At 48.3% G+C, this 17,658-nt stretch overlaps 7 protein-coding genes and 1 non-coding gene across 8 annotated transcripts; 5 read left to right on the top strand and 3 right to left on the bottom strand.

Moving 5' to 3' along the window:
- Nucleotides 1-30: 30 nt before the first annotated feature.
- EJ05DRAFT_505594 (zf-CSL-domain-containing protein) lies at nucleotides 31-373 on the top strand (the record flags this gene model as incomplete). Its single annotated transcript, XM_033747718.1, has 2 exons — nucleotides 31-216; nucleotides 287-373. The coding sequence occupies 2 exons, from the start codon at nucleotides 31-33 to the stop codon at nucleotides 371-373; spliced, it is 273 nt and encodes a 90-aa protein (XP_033595307.1).
- Nucleotides 374-926: 553 nt separating this feature from the next.
- Nucleotides 927-1,430, bottom strand: EJ05DRAFT_445923 (Frataxin; the record flags this gene model as incomplete). Its single annotated transcript, XM_033742203.1, has 2 exons — nucleotides 927-1,193; nucleotides 1,254-1,430. The coding sequence occupies 2 exons, from the start codon at nucleotides 1,428-1,430 to the stop codon at nucleotides 927-929; spliced, it is 444 nt and encodes a 147-aa protein (XP_033595306.1).
- Nucleotides 1,431-1,752: 322 nt separating this feature from the next.
- EJ05DRAFT_458627 (Adaptor protein complex sigma subunit) lies at nucleotides 1,753-3,005 on the top strand. The gene is made up of 4 exons (XM_033742559.1): nucleotides 1,753-1,925; nucleotides 1,987-2,069; nucleotides 2,121-2,599; nucleotides 2,648-3,005. The coding sequence occupies exons 1-3, from the start codon at nucleotides 1,857-1,859 to the stop codon at nucleotides 2,530-2,532; spliced, it is 564 nt and encodes a 187-aa protein (XP_033595305.1). The 5' UTR covers nucleotides 1,753-1,856; the 3' UTR covers nucleotides 2,533-2,599; nucleotides 2,648-3,005.
- On the top strand, nucleotides 3,004-3,075 carry EJ05DRAFT_t80. Its single transcript has one exon. It is a non-coding gene; the product is annotated as a tRNA-Met (tRNA).
- A 1,516-nt stretch (nucleotides 3,076-4,591) lies between these two features.
- Nucleotides 4,592-6,669, bottom strand: EJ05DRAFT_235191 (uncharacterized protein). The gene is made up of 8 exons (XM_033740002.1): nucleotides 6,390-6,669; nucleotides 5,597-6,236; nucleotides 5,420-5,543; nucleotides 5,303-5,372; nucleotides 5,007-5,243; nucleotides 4,840-4,958; nucleotides 4,700-4,778; nucleotides 4,592-4,639 (listed from the first exon to the last, which is right to left on the bottom strand). Coding segments are annotated over exons 1-7 (1,272 nt in total). The 5' UTR covers nucleotides 6,471-6,669; the 3' UTR covers nucleotides 4,592-4,639; nucleotides 4,700-4,777.
- A 1,362-nt stretch (nucleotides 6,670-8,031) lies between these two features.
- EJ05DRAFT_432483 (uncharacterized protein) lies at nucleotides 8,032-8,376 on the bottom strand (the record flags this gene model as incomplete). Its single annotated transcript, XM_033741565.1, has 1 exon — nucleotides 8,032-8,376. A coding segment is annotated over one exon (345 nt), but the record flags the coding sequence as incomplete, so codon positions are not given.
- A 1,953-nt stretch (nucleotides 8,377-10,329) lies between these two features.
- Nucleotides 10,330-11,572, top strand: EJ05DRAFT_542321 (uncharacterized protein). The gene is made up of 2 exons (XM_033749718.1): nucleotides 10,330-10,664; nucleotides 10,712-11,572. Exons 1-2 carry the CDS (start codon nucleotides 10,571-10,573, stop codon nucleotides 11,323-11,325), a joined length of 708 nt encoding a protein of 235 aa, XP_033595302.1. The 5' UTR covers nucleotides 10,330-10,570; the 3' UTR covers nucleotides 11,326-11,572.
- Nucleotides 11,573-14,790: 3,218 nt separating this feature from the next.
- On the top strand, nucleotides 14,791-17,346 carry EJ05DRAFT_505588 (uncharacterized protein; the record flags this gene model as incomplete). The annotated part of the gene is made up of 1 exon (XM_033747717.1): nucleotides 14,791-17,346. The coding sequence occupies one exon, from the start codon at nucleotides 14,791-14,793 to the stop codon at nucleotides 17,344-17,346; it is 2,556 nt and encodes an 851-aa protein (XP_033595301.1).
- Nucleotides 17,347-17,658: the final 312 nt, after the last annotated feature.

Raw genomic sequence — 17,658 nt, 5'->3', positions numbered from 1 at the left:
CGGTGCGCGAAGATATCCAGGACCGTAGCCATGGCCGACTCCTTCTACGACGAGATCGAAATCGAAGACATGACATACGACGAAACGCTGCAAATCTACCACTACCCATGCCCCTGCGGCGACCGCTTCGAGATCTCCATCGGCGACCTGAGAGAAGGGGAAGATGTGGGCGTCTGTCCGAGCTGTAGTCTCATGATTAAAGTTATATACGACATGGTGAGTGATAATCGACTGGGAGTCAGGGCACTTATAACGTTGGGAGAGCTAACGTGTATTTTGCCAAAAGGATACACTGCCGAAGGAAGAGAGAGAGGATCCGGAAGAGGAGGCGCCCAAGGAGGAGATTGTCAAACCTGTTGCTGTCGCTGTTTGAGTGCTGCTATGGTTCTGCAGAGCTAGATGATGATTTCGCCTTTCCTCGAGGATCAGGCACGACTATACGCTCTAAGGATGGTGCCTTAGGAGCGAACGCTCGTAGTAAGAGCGCGGGCATGTCCACGTCCGATCTGATGTCTTAAAGGTTCTGTCGCTCCGACCTGCACATTATATCACCTCTTCCAGCCCGACTGCGCACCACATCCAGTCATATCATGGCATGGATCCCGAGGCGCTCTATGGTGCTTCAAACTTCCGGGCGCTACTCAAGCCCAGCCCAACTAAGAATGTACGACGCCCGGTGAGGGTTGGAAAAGAGTATGAAAATCGACAAAGCTCGGCGTGAAAGAAGCCCGGATCTACTCTACTACGAGCTTAACCAGAAAAGCTGTACTGGTCCAGGAGCTCGAACTCGAACCGAGCCGGGAAATGGACCAAATTCGACATATAGGCACGCGTATGTAGAGTTCTGTAGCATTTTCTACAGAGAAACAGTATAGTACATTCGATGCTCGCTATGCTCTCGCCTGGGAAAGTTTGTTACACATGGATCACTGCTCTCCGTAGACGGTTTCTGCAGCTCCTACCTGGACCCCAAGTTCCTTCTGAATGATGTCCGTAAGACTGCTGCCGTCTCTCAAACATACCCAGTCTCCTGTCCCAGAACCTTCCTTGTGCTCCATAGATTCGCCCAGCGTAACCCAATCGAATCGTTTGGGCCCAGAGATCGGCGAACTGAGCCAAATCTGTTTGTTCGGTGGTTGCTTGTTGAGTACATAGGAGCCTCTACCCACTATTTCGACAGTGAGGACGCCGGCCTAAGCAAAATGATGATTAGCGAGCGAATCTTATCACCGTATTCAATAGGTCTTCCTTACTGAATACTCCACGTCAATTTCCGAGCTAGTCTCTTGGGATTCTTCAAGCTTCTCGACAAGCTCGTTCAAGTAGGCATCGGCATGTTTGTGATAATCATCCGTTGTAAGGTTTGTTGGCTGCGTGGCATGTTCCATAGGCTCGCTCTCTTTCGGTGCAGGGTTCTCGGCATCGGGCATGAGCCCTTGCCGGGCGCGAAACGTGTGAAAGGGACGTGTGGCTGACACAATCTGTACGCTGATATTCGAAGAGACATGCTGTGTATAAGCAGGTGCGACAGTTCGTGTTGACGCTTTGGGAGGAAGCTCTGAGAGCTTAATGCTTCGGGTTCGTCGGAGTAGTAGCCTTGATGCTCTTGGGAGCGAAGTGGCGGTGAAGGTCATGGCGATTGAAGTTTAGATGTAAGTCCTTCAGTAAGTTCTCTTCAATTATTAGAATGGACTGTGATGTCTTGTGCTGCGATAGAGAATATCAACCTGCAACGCGACTTGAGCAAGTGATGTAAGTAAGAAGGAGCTTGGGGCACAAGCTAGGTACCCCTCCCACCAAGTTAATTAAACATCAATCTCATCGTCCAGCTTGGATGCGCATAACAGAGCATCGCGATGATCAACGCCGTGCTGGTCTTTAACAACTCGGGCCAGCCTCGTCTGACCAAATTCTATACACAACTGGTTGGTTTCACACCCCAGGACCTCTGACAGTATCTGGTAGAACTATACTGACAACGCCAAGGAAACAAGCGTCCAGCAGCGCTTGATATCAGAAATATTTACGCTTGTAGCCAATCGTCCAAATTCGTCATGTAACTTTCTCCCGTATGTGAGCCCTTCTACCAAGTTCCAGCAGCTAGATTGACAGCCTTATGGTCTTCCGCCCCTATTGGCCAACAGCAGCAAATCAACTACGCCGGGCGCTCAACACAATGATACACCATCCCTCGTTACGTATCGACATTATGCCACGTTGTACTTTATCGTCATATCCACATCGACCGAATCACCTCTTGCCCTCCTTGACTTCATACAAGTCTTCGTGGAAGCTCTTGATCGCTTGTTTGAGAACGTCTGCGAACTGGATCTCATTTTCAATTTCGAGACGCTCCATGCCACGCTGGGTGAGATGATAGTTGGGGGTGTGGTCGTAGAGACTGGGCTTGACAAAGTGGTTGAAGGCGTGCGAAGCCAAGGAAAGGTTGCTAAGAGGCCGGTGAATGAAAGCAAAGGAGGACTTACACTCAGTGGCTTCGGCAGAGGGGAGGTACCATGGGCTGGAAGGTAGTTGATTTCAGATGAGACATTTAAGCAATAAGGATAGTCACTCTCGAACTTCCTCCGAGCTCACAAAGGTAGGTCTCTTAGACCTTCTATGCTCTTCTAGCTGAGATCGGATTCAGGTGTTGTACTCAACAATACGTCAATCAAAGCCTGACCTGGCTCTTCGTTGACCTACGAGAGCTACCAAAAGCATCGAATCATGTAGGGAACGTCTCGAGCTGTGGCACAGCTAGCGACACAGGACCATATAAGATTGGGCGAAGCAATTCCCTGGCTGAACGCACAGGGGTGACAAAGTGTCACATTAATTTAGATATTAAACGGTCAGTGATACCCAATGAGCCGACTATCATAATAATGAAGGCCCTCAGTTGAAAATTTTTGGTGACATTTTAGTGGGTCAGCCCCATATATGAGTCAGAACATGAAATCCCGCTTCAGATAAACAACGTTCCCCGATAAATGAAGAAGTTGCAGCTCAATGGCGCAGCGGAAGCGCGCCGGGCTCATAACCCGGAGGACAGTGGATCGAAACCACTTTGAGCTATTTCAATTTTTGTTTTCAGCATCTCTATGACTGAATCTCTGTTGTATTTCGTTTTAGACCTTCCACTTTTCGTTCTGTGGTAATTATACGAAGATAGCGTATTTCCAGACGAGCTGTGATGTCATGCGAATACTCCGATCGCCAAGGCTTCGTGATTATATTGGGCAGCACAGCGATCAAGCAATATGTCAAAGATCCACGATGCTCGAGACGAGGTTAGCCGAGACAGAGTACCAGATTGTCAAAAGGTCACGATGCCACAAAGGGCTAATTCGTAACACGGCATTTTGTTTGCTGTCTTGTATCAAGTTGCATTGTACAATGACAAGTCTGGTCAAGAGCAGGGATAAGTTCGTAAACACCAAGAACACGGTACCACCACGCTTTTCCATCTCGCGACTGCCAGCGAACCCGGGCCCGATCCCATGCTCCTGGCACCGCTTCTCTGTGGAAACGGAGGTCTACCTCCGCGGTCGCCCAGCACAATGCCAAACACCAAGACTCTGCGATGTACTAGAGCGTACTTGGTGGGGCTCGAGGTCTTAAGAGCCCGAAAACAAGACCTCAGTGCTTTTTTTGCTAGGACAGCGGATCATGGGATTATCATGGTGCCACATCGGGTTACATGCGTCGGACCGATCCGAGAAAGGCTTGGGTTACACGCGGAATGATCTGGGAGGCCCTGACCTGGCCTGGGAAGAGCAGGCGTGTCGGCGATTGACAAAAGTTGAAAAGTGCTATTTGTTAATGCCATTCCATGCTGCATGATATGCGTCCCCGAAAAGAATGATGTACTAGCTATGATGATGAAGTGTAATGTAACAAGAAGATTCGTTACGGCGCATGACGGACTCATCAGTAATATTCGTTCGAGTATTGGGACGCTCTCCGCTCATCGAGCGGTGATTTCATGTCGCCTGAACTGGTAGCGTAGGGCACTTGATGCGCAAACCGTCCATCCACGTATCCACCTGGTTCCTCGTCTTGGAAATCCGTCATATACGTCACTGGTGTATAGGGATTGCTCAGTATGCCGCCCGAATGCAGTGGTGTAAGCCCTGATATCGATTCAGGCCCCACGTGTGGACTATATGGCGAATTTGCTGGCCACTGGAGGTGTGACGGTTGCCCGAGCGCTCCGACGGTCGGCGTGTTGTTCAAGGCTTGTGAAGTGTCTGGCATATACATGCCTTGAGGTGTGAAGGACGGGTGCGAATGCGAACCGCTGGATGAGTGGTCCCTTGACCGTGGTGGGACTTGCTGTTGCTGTAAGGAAAACATGTGTGTTGAAAGCCCGAGCGGTGAAGTTTCTCCCGATGAGCCCTCACCAGGACTGCCGGCCATTTCCATCAGGTCTCTCAATGCCTGTGCAATCTGATATAGGCTCTTGACGTGTTCATCCTGGCTCGCGCCCTCTTCGAGATTCGCGATACACGTCTTAAGTCCTTCCACCATTCCAGGTTTTTTCGATTCTGGTGTTGTCACATCCAAGTCAAACTTCGATCCAGAATCTTTGATATTCAAGCCTAGGAGCAGAACAATAGCCGCAACGAAGTTCAGTACCCTACTTGTGTGTTAGTAGATTGATTGTAAAGGTATATCCTCGGTTCTGGTGGGTGCATACATTGGCATATCTGATCTCTTGGTGAAGACTCCTTGCGATAGCAAGGCCTTGGTAACCTTACCTATTCGCATCGCCGATTCTGTACTAGGGGAAAAGTCATTATAAATATGCTAGAGAAGATATGACTGCTTGCTTCGTACCATGTCAATGCAGCGAAATGCAGACCCATAGGCAGGTCATGCGTGCCGGAAAGGGAGTATTGGAGCGGGGGTAAGGTTATGAACATGTTTGACGCGTAATACAGCAACTCTGCATATCCCTGAGTGATCGTCAGATGGCAAGCATGCGATTCGTAGATGGAACATACCGAAGATACGGTCGCGAGCAACTGAGGACCATGAGTCTCCCTATTGCCTATGACTTGCATGTCTATCGGCAAGCTTTTTGCCCAGTTCTTTAGAGACTGTACATGTTTCTCGAACATTTTTGGCTCCATCTTATTGACTGTATAGATATCGCTTAGAGCCTTGCCTGTTATGACTGCAAGCATGGCAGTGTTGTGGGCGAGGCTTTGATTTGGTACCACTGTATCATTTTCCATGTCCTGCGCAGGTCGTTCAATCAGATTGACATCTTCTATTCATAAATTTGTCTGAGACTTACTCGAAGGAAAGGATCTTGAGTTGTCGTCGCGCTGAGCTGAGGCAAGCACCCTATCAGAATGGAGTTCCAGCTGAGAGCAATTAGACGGCGTGCCCAGTCATGGCTGAGTGCACATACATATCGAGGTAATAGATGCTACGCCAGATCATCCTCAACCGATCGTATTCTCGTTTATCTTGTATCGAGGAGTCTGGAAAAGCTAAATCAATTTGATGTTGCTGTGCGATTCGTATTGCCGTGCCTGTACTGCATGTTAACTCAAGCTTGAGGCAGCAAATCGCACATTGAGCTTGCCTATAAGTATTCTGCCAATCTTTGGACGCGCATTCATGAGGTACATGCAGCTTAAGAGCATAGCTTGTATGACCCACGTATCATCTTCTTCGGAATCTATACACCTCTCCAACTGTGCCCTCGCTCGGTCGTATAGAGAATAATGCACCCATTCAGGCGTATCATCCGCCAAGCGTGCCCCAAGAGCCAGCTGATATGTCAAAATACATTCTTCTACTGGTGTTATGCTGTCCGCCGAATAGAATCTGTCCAGAAGCTCTAAACTCTCGCGAGCGTCCAGAAGGCCGATGAGATTATTTGGTCCGTGTAGTAGAGACTGAATCCAACTTGTCGCCCGTTCCTTCGTATGCATCGCTTCGTTTGGTGCGTCGTGATGTAGAGCTGTAGGTAAACGGAGAGGAGGTCCCGAATATACGCCTATTATGAGCTCTTTGAGTACTTTTTGTGGCATTTGTCTGGTCCTGTGAGCTAAATGCTGAGCAAGGACATTAACTAGATGCTGCGGCCTAGCTGAGACGACAACAGGGCGTGTCATATCGGATTGAGGACTTATTTGTACCGGCGCAGCTCGTCTGGAGATTCTTCTAGTAAGACGCTCGACAAGCTCTTGACTTTGTGATTGCGACATTGGTAGAGAAGCCTGTAATATCAGTCACTCCCTCAGCCATCCGTGCAGACCTAGGAATACTAACAATCTCTTCCTGTATAATCGTCTGGATGACCAAGTCATTCCTCCTACTATCCCGATCTGCGGCAGTCTCACTAGTTGTTGAGGCTTTGGGGGCTTTGCGACCTTTGTTCTTTGAAGTTGGGATGTTGGTGTACTTGCATTCGAGTTTGCGGGCCTCACAATGATAACAAGGCTTCGCACCATTGCATTTCTGGTGACGAAGTCTGCATATGTCACACGTCTGTATACGCCCAGCAAGCTCGCGTTTTGCTCCCAATTTGGTCCTATTCTGTTCAGACATTTATCTATCAACGCGTGGAAGTGAAGATGAGCCGGCGGTACTGTTGTTGAATGGGACACACGTTCAGTCTGATTCAGTTGCGCCGCGATTGACACACAAATGTTGAAAATTGAGTCAGTCTTGCTTTCGAGTAAAATGGGCGCTTAAGTATAAGAAGGTCTTGTAGTTAAGAACTGGACGATCCTAGTGCTTCGTCGATGCACATGCCTAACGAAGAAGCGTGAACACGGCGATCAGCCTGCAAACCTTCAAGGACCAGCAGATTGAAGTGCAACAGGGGTGCGTGTCCAGTTAGAGACCATTAGCAAGGAATCAATGTCCGGAGCGAGAAAAGTGTGTAATGGTCGTGGTGTGATCCCAGCACCGTTATTCGTAACTGCGTGCTGAGTGGGGACAGAGATGAGGCTTGTTGGACCCGCTGTATTTGCCTTTGTTTCAATGCTTGTAGGATAAGGACACTAAGAGCAATGAAGTAGGTAGGGATTAGGAGACAAATAGCTAATTGTCTTGCTCGTGTTAGCCGGAGCTGGGAGATTTTGAGTCCCTGCAAGGCTTCGTGTACAGATAGTCGGCCTGGACAGCAAGCGCACATGACGAGGATTCCGGCAGCACAACATTCTGCACACTTTCATCGTGTGACTTCGGAGACAGCTCCAGTTTCCAGCGCCAATTGATGGCAAAGTAAGACTGTCGGGAAGGCGCAACAAGCATAGGAACAAGCAGAGAGAGAGAGAAAAAGAGAGGGATGGAGGAAAGAGAATATGTTGATCTATCTGAGTTGTTGAACTTCATCTATGCTGCACCATAAGTCATTTAACGTCCTTGACTGGCTTGTGAAAAGAAGAACATCCTGGTCATTGCCAATGATTGACTGTTGAACCTTGATTGATAAGATATATTGGCGCGCTGCGAAGTGAATAGCCCTACGTAAGTTGTAACTGAGAAATTGGCGACTAACAGCGTACATAGTATGATATTCTAATATATGGGCATCTGGACGAGCGAAAGCTACAACGCCAAACAGTATAAGAGAGAAAAGTCCTCTGGTATGCATGGGTGCCTGTACCCCCTTGCTGACTCCCAGCGGGGGCGATGATCGAAGTCTTGTTTCACCATGCGTATCTTCCCGCATGGCTTGCGAGTATTTCTTCCCAAAGGTCTTCGGAGTATTGGCCACCAGTGATAATCCTACTGGGGTAACGAGGAGACACGAATGAGGTCGCACAATCCCATGCGTGTCTTCTTAGTGTATGCTGTTATCAGACAATACACAATAGCCCGAAGCGTCGACTGGAGGGTCCCTAGGCTTGTATTGCCGAATTGTGGTCGCGTGTCTAGGCTCAGGAGGATCATCCCGATTATGGTCTGTTCTGCTCCCTCCTTCTGCACTGCGACGTGTTTGACCATCTTGATGAGCTTCCACCGCCATTGATAGTCGTCTGTGGAGATATGTCAAGGAACCGACCTGCGATGTGGTGGATGCTCCAATAGCTGATCCACTCTAGACTGGAGGTAGCTCTGGATCTTCTCGCAACCGCAGTCGTTATGACGCAAAAGTTCCTCCTTCAGTCCAAGGACTTGAGAACTAAGAGAGCCAACTGCAGCGCATAGTGTCTCTCTACGGTCTTCAAGCTGCTCCACCTTGTCCACCAAGATTTGTATTCTGCTCACTTGTCTCTTGCGGCATCTTTCTGCTGCCAACCGATTCCGGCTCCGTTGCTTCTCAAGCGTATCAGGTTTCTTCCCCTCCGTTTGCAGGGGTTTCTTTCTCCTTGTGTATGCCACAGGCTTGTGCTTGTGTTGGGATTCTGGCGAGGTAGACCAAGTGCTACTGTGACCTAGAGCTGCGCTTTCGCGTCCATGAGCAGAGTCCAAGTCTTCAACTCTGTCTGATTTGACGGACTGATGCTCCGAGGTAGGGCTTGCGTAATTTTTAAGCTCCGATGGGGGTCCGATATTTGGTTGGGAGTATATATGGCCTGTTTGTCCGTTCTTCGGCGCATGATTGAACAGGTAAGTGTCGCCGTGGAGCATGCTTAAAGATGTGAGTGGCATGAACACCTCATTGATAGACGTCTTGATTCCCAGTCCTGTTTGCGCGATGTTCCCTTGAAGATTGCTAAACAGACTCTGTGAGGCGCCCGTATCCACGCTGCCATAGGAAGTGCACAAGTTACTGTCGGCTGTGTTGGTATCTTGCACGGTCGTATTTCTTGAGCTGGGACTGAGGCCCTCCGTGCACTGTATCGGCCTGGCCCGATCATCGCCAAAGGTGTACGTATAAACCTCGTGCGATTTGAAGGTGGATATGAAGTGATCTGTCATTGCTTGAGTGCGTATTTGATAGCGTAGTACTGCCTATCGAGACAGAATGTATGGCTGAAGGGTCCGATTGTTGGGAAATGGAACACAACGTGACAGTAGACGTGGTCGTCTTTATGAGGGAGGAGCTGTCAAGTATATGTGACGACATGTCAAGCAAGGACAGGGTTTACGGTGCAATTCTAGCCCTCGGGGGTACTGTCAAGTGCAGTGGCCCTCGGAATGGAATGAATACAAAGACACACGAATATGTGTGTTGAAGTCGTATTTTATGCCTGCAAGAGACGAATAGGCCCTGGTATAGATGATTGTGACTCATTTGCTATATTTCCCTCTACGAACGCGGATTCGCCATACGCTTGCCTGCCATACAGTGGCTCTCTGGTGGTTGCTGCAATTGAAGATATACTTCGTCGACGAGGACCCTGAGCCTCCAACTGGATATGGATGTCTAATGACGACATTGTTTTCGGTCCGAATTACATGCCCTCGCAGAGATGTCGAAGGTTCCCTTGCAACCGCGCAACCATCTCCTGGTCACACCCTATCACCTCGCCAGGCAGAGGCTCACTCCACTGAATTATGACTCGCGCGCGGTCGTGTCGTTTCGCGACTCGGGTGGGTACAATAGGCTGGCTTGCATCAGAACCAAAGACTGGTTCAATCATATGTTTCCGTCAGCTGCCTGAAACATCATACCAAACCTTGACCAGACTCCAGGAAATGCGGCATTGGTCAGCTCCGTTCTTCAGGAGTTTAATAAGTACCAAAATGACCTCGAGTGGATGATAAGAGGATTGCTCCAGCCGATATGATTATTAGTACCCCGATACCAAGTCGAGAACGCTTCGGGCGATGAAGAACAGATTCGGTAGAGGACCAGAAGCCTTATTTGTACGAAGCTGAAAATGGGGTCCCCCAATACCAGCGCGAGTCTCTGTGAGCAATCGGTTATAGCGTTATTCCTCAACAGCAAGCAGCTTGACTTTTATTTGGTGCACGCCCAAGTTGCGCGCTGAGTACCGACAGGGATTTTTGTGTTATGCGGGAGCAACCTGCAAGGCATGCAGGCAATACTAAGTAGGATGTATTCGCAGTTGTTCATCGTACAGTCTTTCTAGAGGAACACTTCAGTGTAAACAAAGGTGACAGATTCACTACCACTCAAGACGTTCCGTAGGTGAGGGTTGTATACCTGAGATAAACATAGTGTGGTTCCTTTCGTCATTCTCTTGAAACTTGTTTGTTCCTAGGAAAGAGTCACGTGCGCGCTAGTATGTCACGTGTGGCTAGTTTGCGCACGGACGCTTTTGTGTGGACATTTGTACTTATGATCGCATGAATAGCCTACATCCAAGTAAAACATCAATTCAGATCATATCTGCGATGGACTCAGAAGATTCTCATGCTATGGTATTTGAGAAGCTAAAATCAGAGATGATCTATAACGCTGTTTGCCTGCCACTCGGTGAGGCTAGCCAGCCACCGCTTTACCCAGCCACCGCGGTCAGTAAACGGTAAAAGACTGTTACAAATGAATATGCTCTGGTAAAAACTTCATTTCCACTATTTTCCGACTTTCCTATCATCATATACGGATATTTTCAGCCATCACTGTCCCCGACAAATCCATCGCTAAAAGTCCTAACACTCCGGGACAGCCTGCTCCTGATAATACACCATGCTCATTTCTGCGCGAACATATATATGGCTCGCAGTAGGTGCACTTGTAAAGATTGTACATGGTGTAAATGTATCACCATACTTCGCTAATGGTTCGTTCTGATTAGAGTTTCAATTGCTCATCCACTGACGATCACAGCAACCACACCAACCCTGTCCTATCCGATAGTGGCCACTCCACATAACACAGAGATACTTGTCATCTCTGCTGTACAGAAGGATCTCGGAGATCCCACACAACCTCTTCCAATTCCTCCCTTGTCAACCCCAAACGCGCTATCAGCGCTTTTACCTGCGCTTAAAACCATTCGAAGTAGCGATGTGGCTACCTGTTGGCCATGCGACTGGCCTAGCACCGCTGTGATTCCTGGAATAGCACCAACTTCTGCTACATTCACCACAGAATTTATCACCTCGAGGCTTGATCCATCGTCTACTTCGAGTGATCCTCTGTCTGTTTCCGAACCTACCGTGACGTCTTCTCGAGGAGAAAGCGTACATTCCACGGTGCAGTCAACCTTGTGGTCGACTTCCTATACGATAGTGCCAAGTTCATTTACTACTGCTACCTCAACAGCATTGTCCTCGGACTTGCCCACTGAGTCGATAACAGGTGGTGCTACCAGCTCGTGGCCACCTCCAGACTGGGTAGCACCAGCACCTACGGCCAACGGTGCTGATCACAGATCTACCAATAACCCTTTCTTGGCAGGAACAATTCTTCTGTTCGCCATGACGTTCGAAATGCTGTAAAATTGATTTTAAACGAGGTAGAGCATGAGGATTCGCTTTCGCATATACCCGATCTCGCCACATACTGGCTCGAGACCACTGTTATCTAAACGCATTTATGGCGCAATCGGATGGTGGATTATGTTTCTTATCGTGTGCTATTAGACTGCATGTGTTGCATATAGGTAGCAAATGACACTGGAAGTCAGGTCACGGTTGGGCTTGGAAGACAATAGCGATGATTTGATCTAATAAGCATATTCAGCTGTAGAATTATTACAATAATGATGTAAAGCATTGAAGTTCAATATTCCAGAAGGGCATACCACGCAACACAGTCTACACCGCTAAGTTTGTCGCAGCATTTCGATAATCACAATCACCTTTCCGCTGTCGATCCGACAGCATTGTCTTGATGGGAAATATACAGCCGCTCCAATGACCGACTGTAAAACCTCGTGGCTGCTGTTGTAGACTATTGATAGCCTCTTCCCCCTCTCCTTAACATGTTACCATTCACACATCCTAGGCCTTCTCTACTTACCGTATAGCTCCTTTCATCTAGAAACGGCCCGACTGTTATATTGCGCATCCATTCGACAGGGGCTGCGTGGTGCGACCCGGTATTCGTTTTCCGGATCGAGTCCTTGCATGGTCCCTCTATCGTTACAGGCTTCGGGATTGACGTCCTAACATTTCTCGGTGTCGATTGTTACCTGACCAGAGCTGCGAAATCACAAGAATAGCTGCTTATGATTGCGTTGGATGTGTCCAATCAATTGGTACTATAAGATCTACTACACGGGAGAATTCTGATATTTAAAGTCAGAGACGTAGGCATGTCGAAAGCTATCATGATATCGAAACGAAAGGACCCGCCTCCGTGTCTCTGGTACACATTCATGAGATTTGTGGAGCAGTCACTATTGAAAGACCCTAGTATCCATGGAAGTTGGGACCGAAGCATGGTGAGCTTGCGTGAATGGCACCTGCCTGTAATAATCTCGGAGTCAACTCCTAGCTCTTACAATAGATGTGGGGGCCTTGTAAAGCACATACTGAAAGACAGCATTCTGCAAATGGACACAGCATTTGATGTTAGAATACGGAAATGCATCAAAAGTCCACAAGAGAACCTACAAAGGCCCAACCAAAATCACTCACCTTATGCTTGATGCGATATCGAAGCTGATTGGCATATCAGGATTCCAGAGTCCGAACGGTGTGAAAAGGGCCGATTAAAGCATCCTTGCTGTACGTAGTACTGGCTTACCGGTGCAGCTCAGAGGCCTTGAAACTCCTCATTGAAGTTGCCAGTCTTGTCTAGTGATCATTTGTCTCCACCCCTTACCCCTGTATCGGCAGTAGAGCGGTGGTGAGGCTTTCAATAGTCGAGTCTAGACTCAGGCGTCCAAAGGAGAATATGCTCGACGAGAAAGCCGCATTTCAAGCCTCTAGGATCAGATACCATATGACTACGTGGATCAGCCTCTTGTAAAAGATCCTCGTAAACAAAGATCAGCAGCGCATTTGTCCCTTGCAGACACAACGCGGAAATTACTATCTTACATCCGCGGAAGGTACCGGTGTCGAAAGCATATGTTGCACGACATTCTTCTCTTGGCCTGGTTACTGGCTCGAATTTGTCCCATCGAGGTCCAGTTATCGGAATTCGAAGTCCCATGTGCACTATACTTGTGTGATAGCATGCGTCCGCACCCTACTCCTGCACCTGATGGCGTTCTGCATCGTCAAGGCGTTCATCATTCGAGGCCAGGTCTACGTACGTATCGATTGTTATCGTTATCACAGGTCTTGCCTCTGCCAGTCTCGTTGCTTACTCTGTGTATCTCATCGAGGCTGTCACTCATTCTCTTGTCGTCATTGTGTGAGGTGTTTTTGGGACGTAGAGTCATATTGCAAAGGTGCTACGGAACGAAGACTAGCCTCACCAGAGGGCCGCGGCGAGGCTGTTTATTTTCGTCTCAGACTCTTTGTTTTTTCCCTTGCCGTTCTAGATCCATGATCATTCTTCGTGCGTGCTATAAGATCCTGTGTGGCCAGACATTGTCAGATGCTGTTCACGACTCTGTCTCAGCGGCCATGTTCCCTTTAACGAGCTTTAAAGAGGCCAAGAGTTCGAGAAATAGTGCTCCGCAATAATTGTTATTTTCGCTTTGTCAGCAAACTCAAGTGTTTTAGGTCAGTGCCCAACAAAATTTAACAGTATTTTTAACAACGTAGGCTAATATGCGCTTCATAGAGCTGATAGGATGTAAAATAGGCGTTCGAGAGCATCGTCCTAGCGCTGAATCTGGGCAGAATTTCACGGACTTTGCCAGTGATTTTTTGGCGTCTCCGAGTCAGGCACAAGTTTCAGGGTCAATCTTGATATGTGGTATACTCGAAAAGACTTTTGTCAAACCTTCCAGCTTGAGTGAAATAATCATTTCACTACTATGGAGTATGGATGATTACCTAGAATATCTGTATCTCAGTCTAGCATTTACCAATTTCTAATGGCTAACTCCTCATCGGGTACAAATAGTACAAAACAGATGGCTTAAGGAAGATAATTCACCTCAAATCCGAGAACCTGAAGTAACAAGATAATACCTTGTAGAGTAGCAATAGCATCTGCAGATTGATGTCGATACAAGATCTTGTCGTGCGTAGATTAAACGTCTTATGCTATGCTGGATAGAGAGTCCTCAACACCTTCAATGGCGTTAATAATTGTACTTCTGTGAGTCTGGGCACCCTTTCCTTTACAAAGTTATCGCACTTCACTCCTCTTCCAAGGCAAGTCCGTCACAAAGTTGGTTATCCGGTCTGAGCTTTATACAGATGCACTTCATTCCAACACCTCTCTGGTTCCTAGCTCTGCCTTTTTCTTTTCTGCTTTGACGCTTCCCATCGCCAAATCAGCCAGAAGACTTCACTTTCACGTTCTGGTTTGACCAATACTGATATATTTCACTCAACTCTACACGCTTCACGCGAGTGATATACAATGAATCCCAGTCCCACTTGGAGTTTTCCACCGGGGCGCTCATCAGATTCTGAATTTGAATTTGTAAGTTATACCACGTATCTGGGACTGCATAGGGCTAGGAGTTAGGGTGATGATCGAAAAGTACTCGGGCTTCTCCAATCTGATATTGGAGATCTCAAGAATGGGGAGACACTGAGAAATAGTGCGACGCGTTTACACTCTGAGATGACCAAGCATTAACTTTGGAGGCTGATCTCTTATATTAGTCACAACAGTCGATCAAATCAAGGATCAATGACGACCCTTCACTTCAATGGAATGGGCTATGCCAGCCCACCTCACAAGACAGCAGCGGTGTGACAGAAGTGAGGTCCGATTCTCATAACCAGAAACGTAAACAATCACTCCCGACGCCAATGCAGCTTGAGGAGTCTAACCAACCAAGCATTCAACACTGTACTTCACGACATACAAGCAGCCTCGGTTCTAACATGACTTCCATGCGCCTTCAAAACTCCGGCTTGGTAGATCTAGGCATTCAATCCTCTATAATTTCTGAGCCAATGCAGCTGACGAGCAAAGTTCCTCAACAAAGCCCACAAGGCCACTCAAGCGAAGGATGCGACATCACCTCAAGCCCAGCAAGATCTGAGGAACTCCAGGATGAATACGAGGAAGAAGACAAACAAGACCAAGAGATTACAGATAGTGAACTGATTGAAGAAGGCCAAGAGGACCAAGAAAGAGGAGCAGAGGATGAGATCTTGTCAGATGAAGAAATGGAGAGTGAGGATGAGCCGATGGACGATGGAGCCGAAGATATGGCGTTCAGGGAGCGCTACTACGAAGAGAATGAGAATTTTCGAAAGACTCGCTACGACACACCAGTATCGCCTGAACCACCTGCGGCACCTGCGCCCTATGTAAAAGCCTATGACTATCGGGAACGTGACCCAAAAATTCTTCGGACAATGAGAACTGCTTTTGACTATGACAACAGTGGTGACTACGACCCTAGAGCAGAAAACCGGCGCAAGCACTCAAAGAAAAGAGATGGCAAGCGCCGGGCCATCAGTCTGCCACGCACTGGCTTCGTGGTCAACGCAGACCCTGAAGACGAAGATGCTGAAGAATCACTGGACGCTCCACAGAGACCCAAAGCACCAACTTCAAAGCTGAAGGCCAGACAAGAGGGACTCCACCTCGAAGTTATCTTCAGGTATGAATCATATGAAATGCAACAGCTATTGGCGGGCTGGGTGGATAATTGGCCAGATGACGAGGCCTGGAATATTTTCGTTGACGAGTCTATCGGTGAAAGCTCTGGCACGGGTATGACTCAAGTGGTGAAGCAGCGCCACCGCCGAAGACGAGCAAGAGATTACAGATCATCAAGTAATGTAGATGAAGTCATCACCGACCCACTGACGGATCCTGACCGACATCAAGAGGACCTTCGTAACCACCCGGCGGCTCGAGGTTGCGTCACTTGTCGCAGACTTGACCTGGCCTGTCCTTTGCTGAAAGACCCGAACGCATATCCTTGCGCACTTTGTCCGCCCGCAGAACACAGCTCAGAGGATACAGGCTCTGAAGATGATCCCAGAAGTGACCAGCGAGACTGCCAACTTCTCGTCGCCCCTGAATACAGACAACGTTGCCAAAGTTGCAAAAGAGCCGACTACGACTGCTCCTTAGCAGACAATCCAGATCAGCCGGGACCTTGTGATGAGTGCGTGACTTCGTCGAGTTTATGCGTCGCGGGACCTCTGCCAGGCCATGGAAGGCAGAGGATTTCCGTCGATAATCCGCTGTCGCTACAGAACATGATCCTTGCAGCTGCAGCAGACCGTACGTATATTCAGTGCACCCGTTGTCGCTTGGCGAAAAGAAGATGTTCTCTCAAAACCAAGGACGATCTACCACCTTGCAAGACGTGCGTCAAAGATGGCACGACTTGCGATTTTCTCAATTTGCGAAAGCTGAAAACAAAGAAACTAAGCATTAAAGGAGGTAAGAAGGACGAAAGTGAAGACGTCATGGACCAAGACACCGATGCAGAACAAGAAATCGGCGAAAATCAGGAAGAGAATGAAGATCTGGAAGGTGAGGATGAACACGCTCACTCCACCGTAGAAATTGGGGAGTCAAGCCCTTCCACGGTGCAAGTGTACAGAGGCCTTTCCGGTCCGACACTCGTTGACGAGCCTCAAGATTCTCGCACTGTAACCTATCCGATTGCAGAGGTCTCTGGCGCCGACACTGGGTGCTGGATGATGGACGTTCACGGAAACAGCGGGACAATGACGCAAATAAGGACGCAATTTGCTCATCCTATGGCTTTCATGCTGGTCGGAGACCCCTGGATAGATGTTTCCACCGTAGAAATGCTCACTCTAAAGCATCCGCACTGTAACTTTTGTCAAGATCTGACTTATGGGTTGGGAGGGCTAGGACAAGTAAAGACCGTCGACGTACTCAAATGGGACTCAGGCCTGGGCTACTCAGAACTGGAGGGCGGTTACACTGCCAATGGCATCGAACCAACGAGAATGTGTGCAAATTGCACTTTGCAGCGCGAATTCATCGTGGAATGTGATCAACATATCATTGGACCCCTCAAAGGGTCAGAACACCTGAAGACAGTAGCTGGGAATGACGATGCCATCAACCGGCTCTTCGACGGTGTGCCCCTGGACAACGAATATTTCTGCACTTTCTGTTATGTATATGCGGCAACTTCGGCATGTGAAGCGGATAAAGACGCTGATCATCTTGGTAACGAACTAAGAGGTGATTCTGGAATGCGACGTGGGTGTGGTCTTTATCTGTGCGAAAGGTGTGTTGCGGCATACAAAGATGAGATCCGCGCCGGTGGATCGTTCCAAACCTTTATTGAGATACTCGAAAAAGGTTGTCTGGAGAACGCGGAGAACGGAGACATCAGAGCCGACGTGGGTCTTCTCAGTCGCGAAGGCCTTCTGGTCAAAACAACACAGAATGGTATTGACGAGGCCGAGGAAGCAGTCATTCGAGAGATGGCTTGACGCGTAATTACATTGATAATCAATCGTGAAGGCAACTTAGCCCTCAACGACGCTTTTGGATACTGCAAAGGCTTGACTGCAGCTGTTGTAAAAGGAAGTAAGTGGACTTAAGATTTTCTGATGCTCGTATTCGTCCTTCGATTGCATTTCTCGCCTTGTATATAGATCTCAACGTCTATTATGTCCTTGTAGCTGCATTGCGATCCACCGCGACACTATTGTTCAGCCTGCGTCCATCCACAGAAGTCAACACTTTCATGAGTCCCTTCACGATGTGAATTTGTCTTGATCAGCAATTAAACAAGGAGCCGT

The sequence above is a fragment of the Pseudovirgaria hyperparasitica genome (genome assembly GCF_010093815.1).
Source record: "Pseudovirgaria hyperparasitica strain CBS 121739 unplaced genomic scaffold EJ05scaffold_27, whole genome shotgun sequence".
Classification (NCBI taxonomy): domain Eukaryota; kingdom Fungi; phylum Ascomycota; class Dothideomycetes; order Acrospermales; family Acrospermaceae; genus Pseudovirgaria; species Pseudovirgaria hyperparasitica.
Note: the sequence above shows the minus strand (reverse complement) of the source record. Positions and strands in the feature narration are given on the sequence as shown.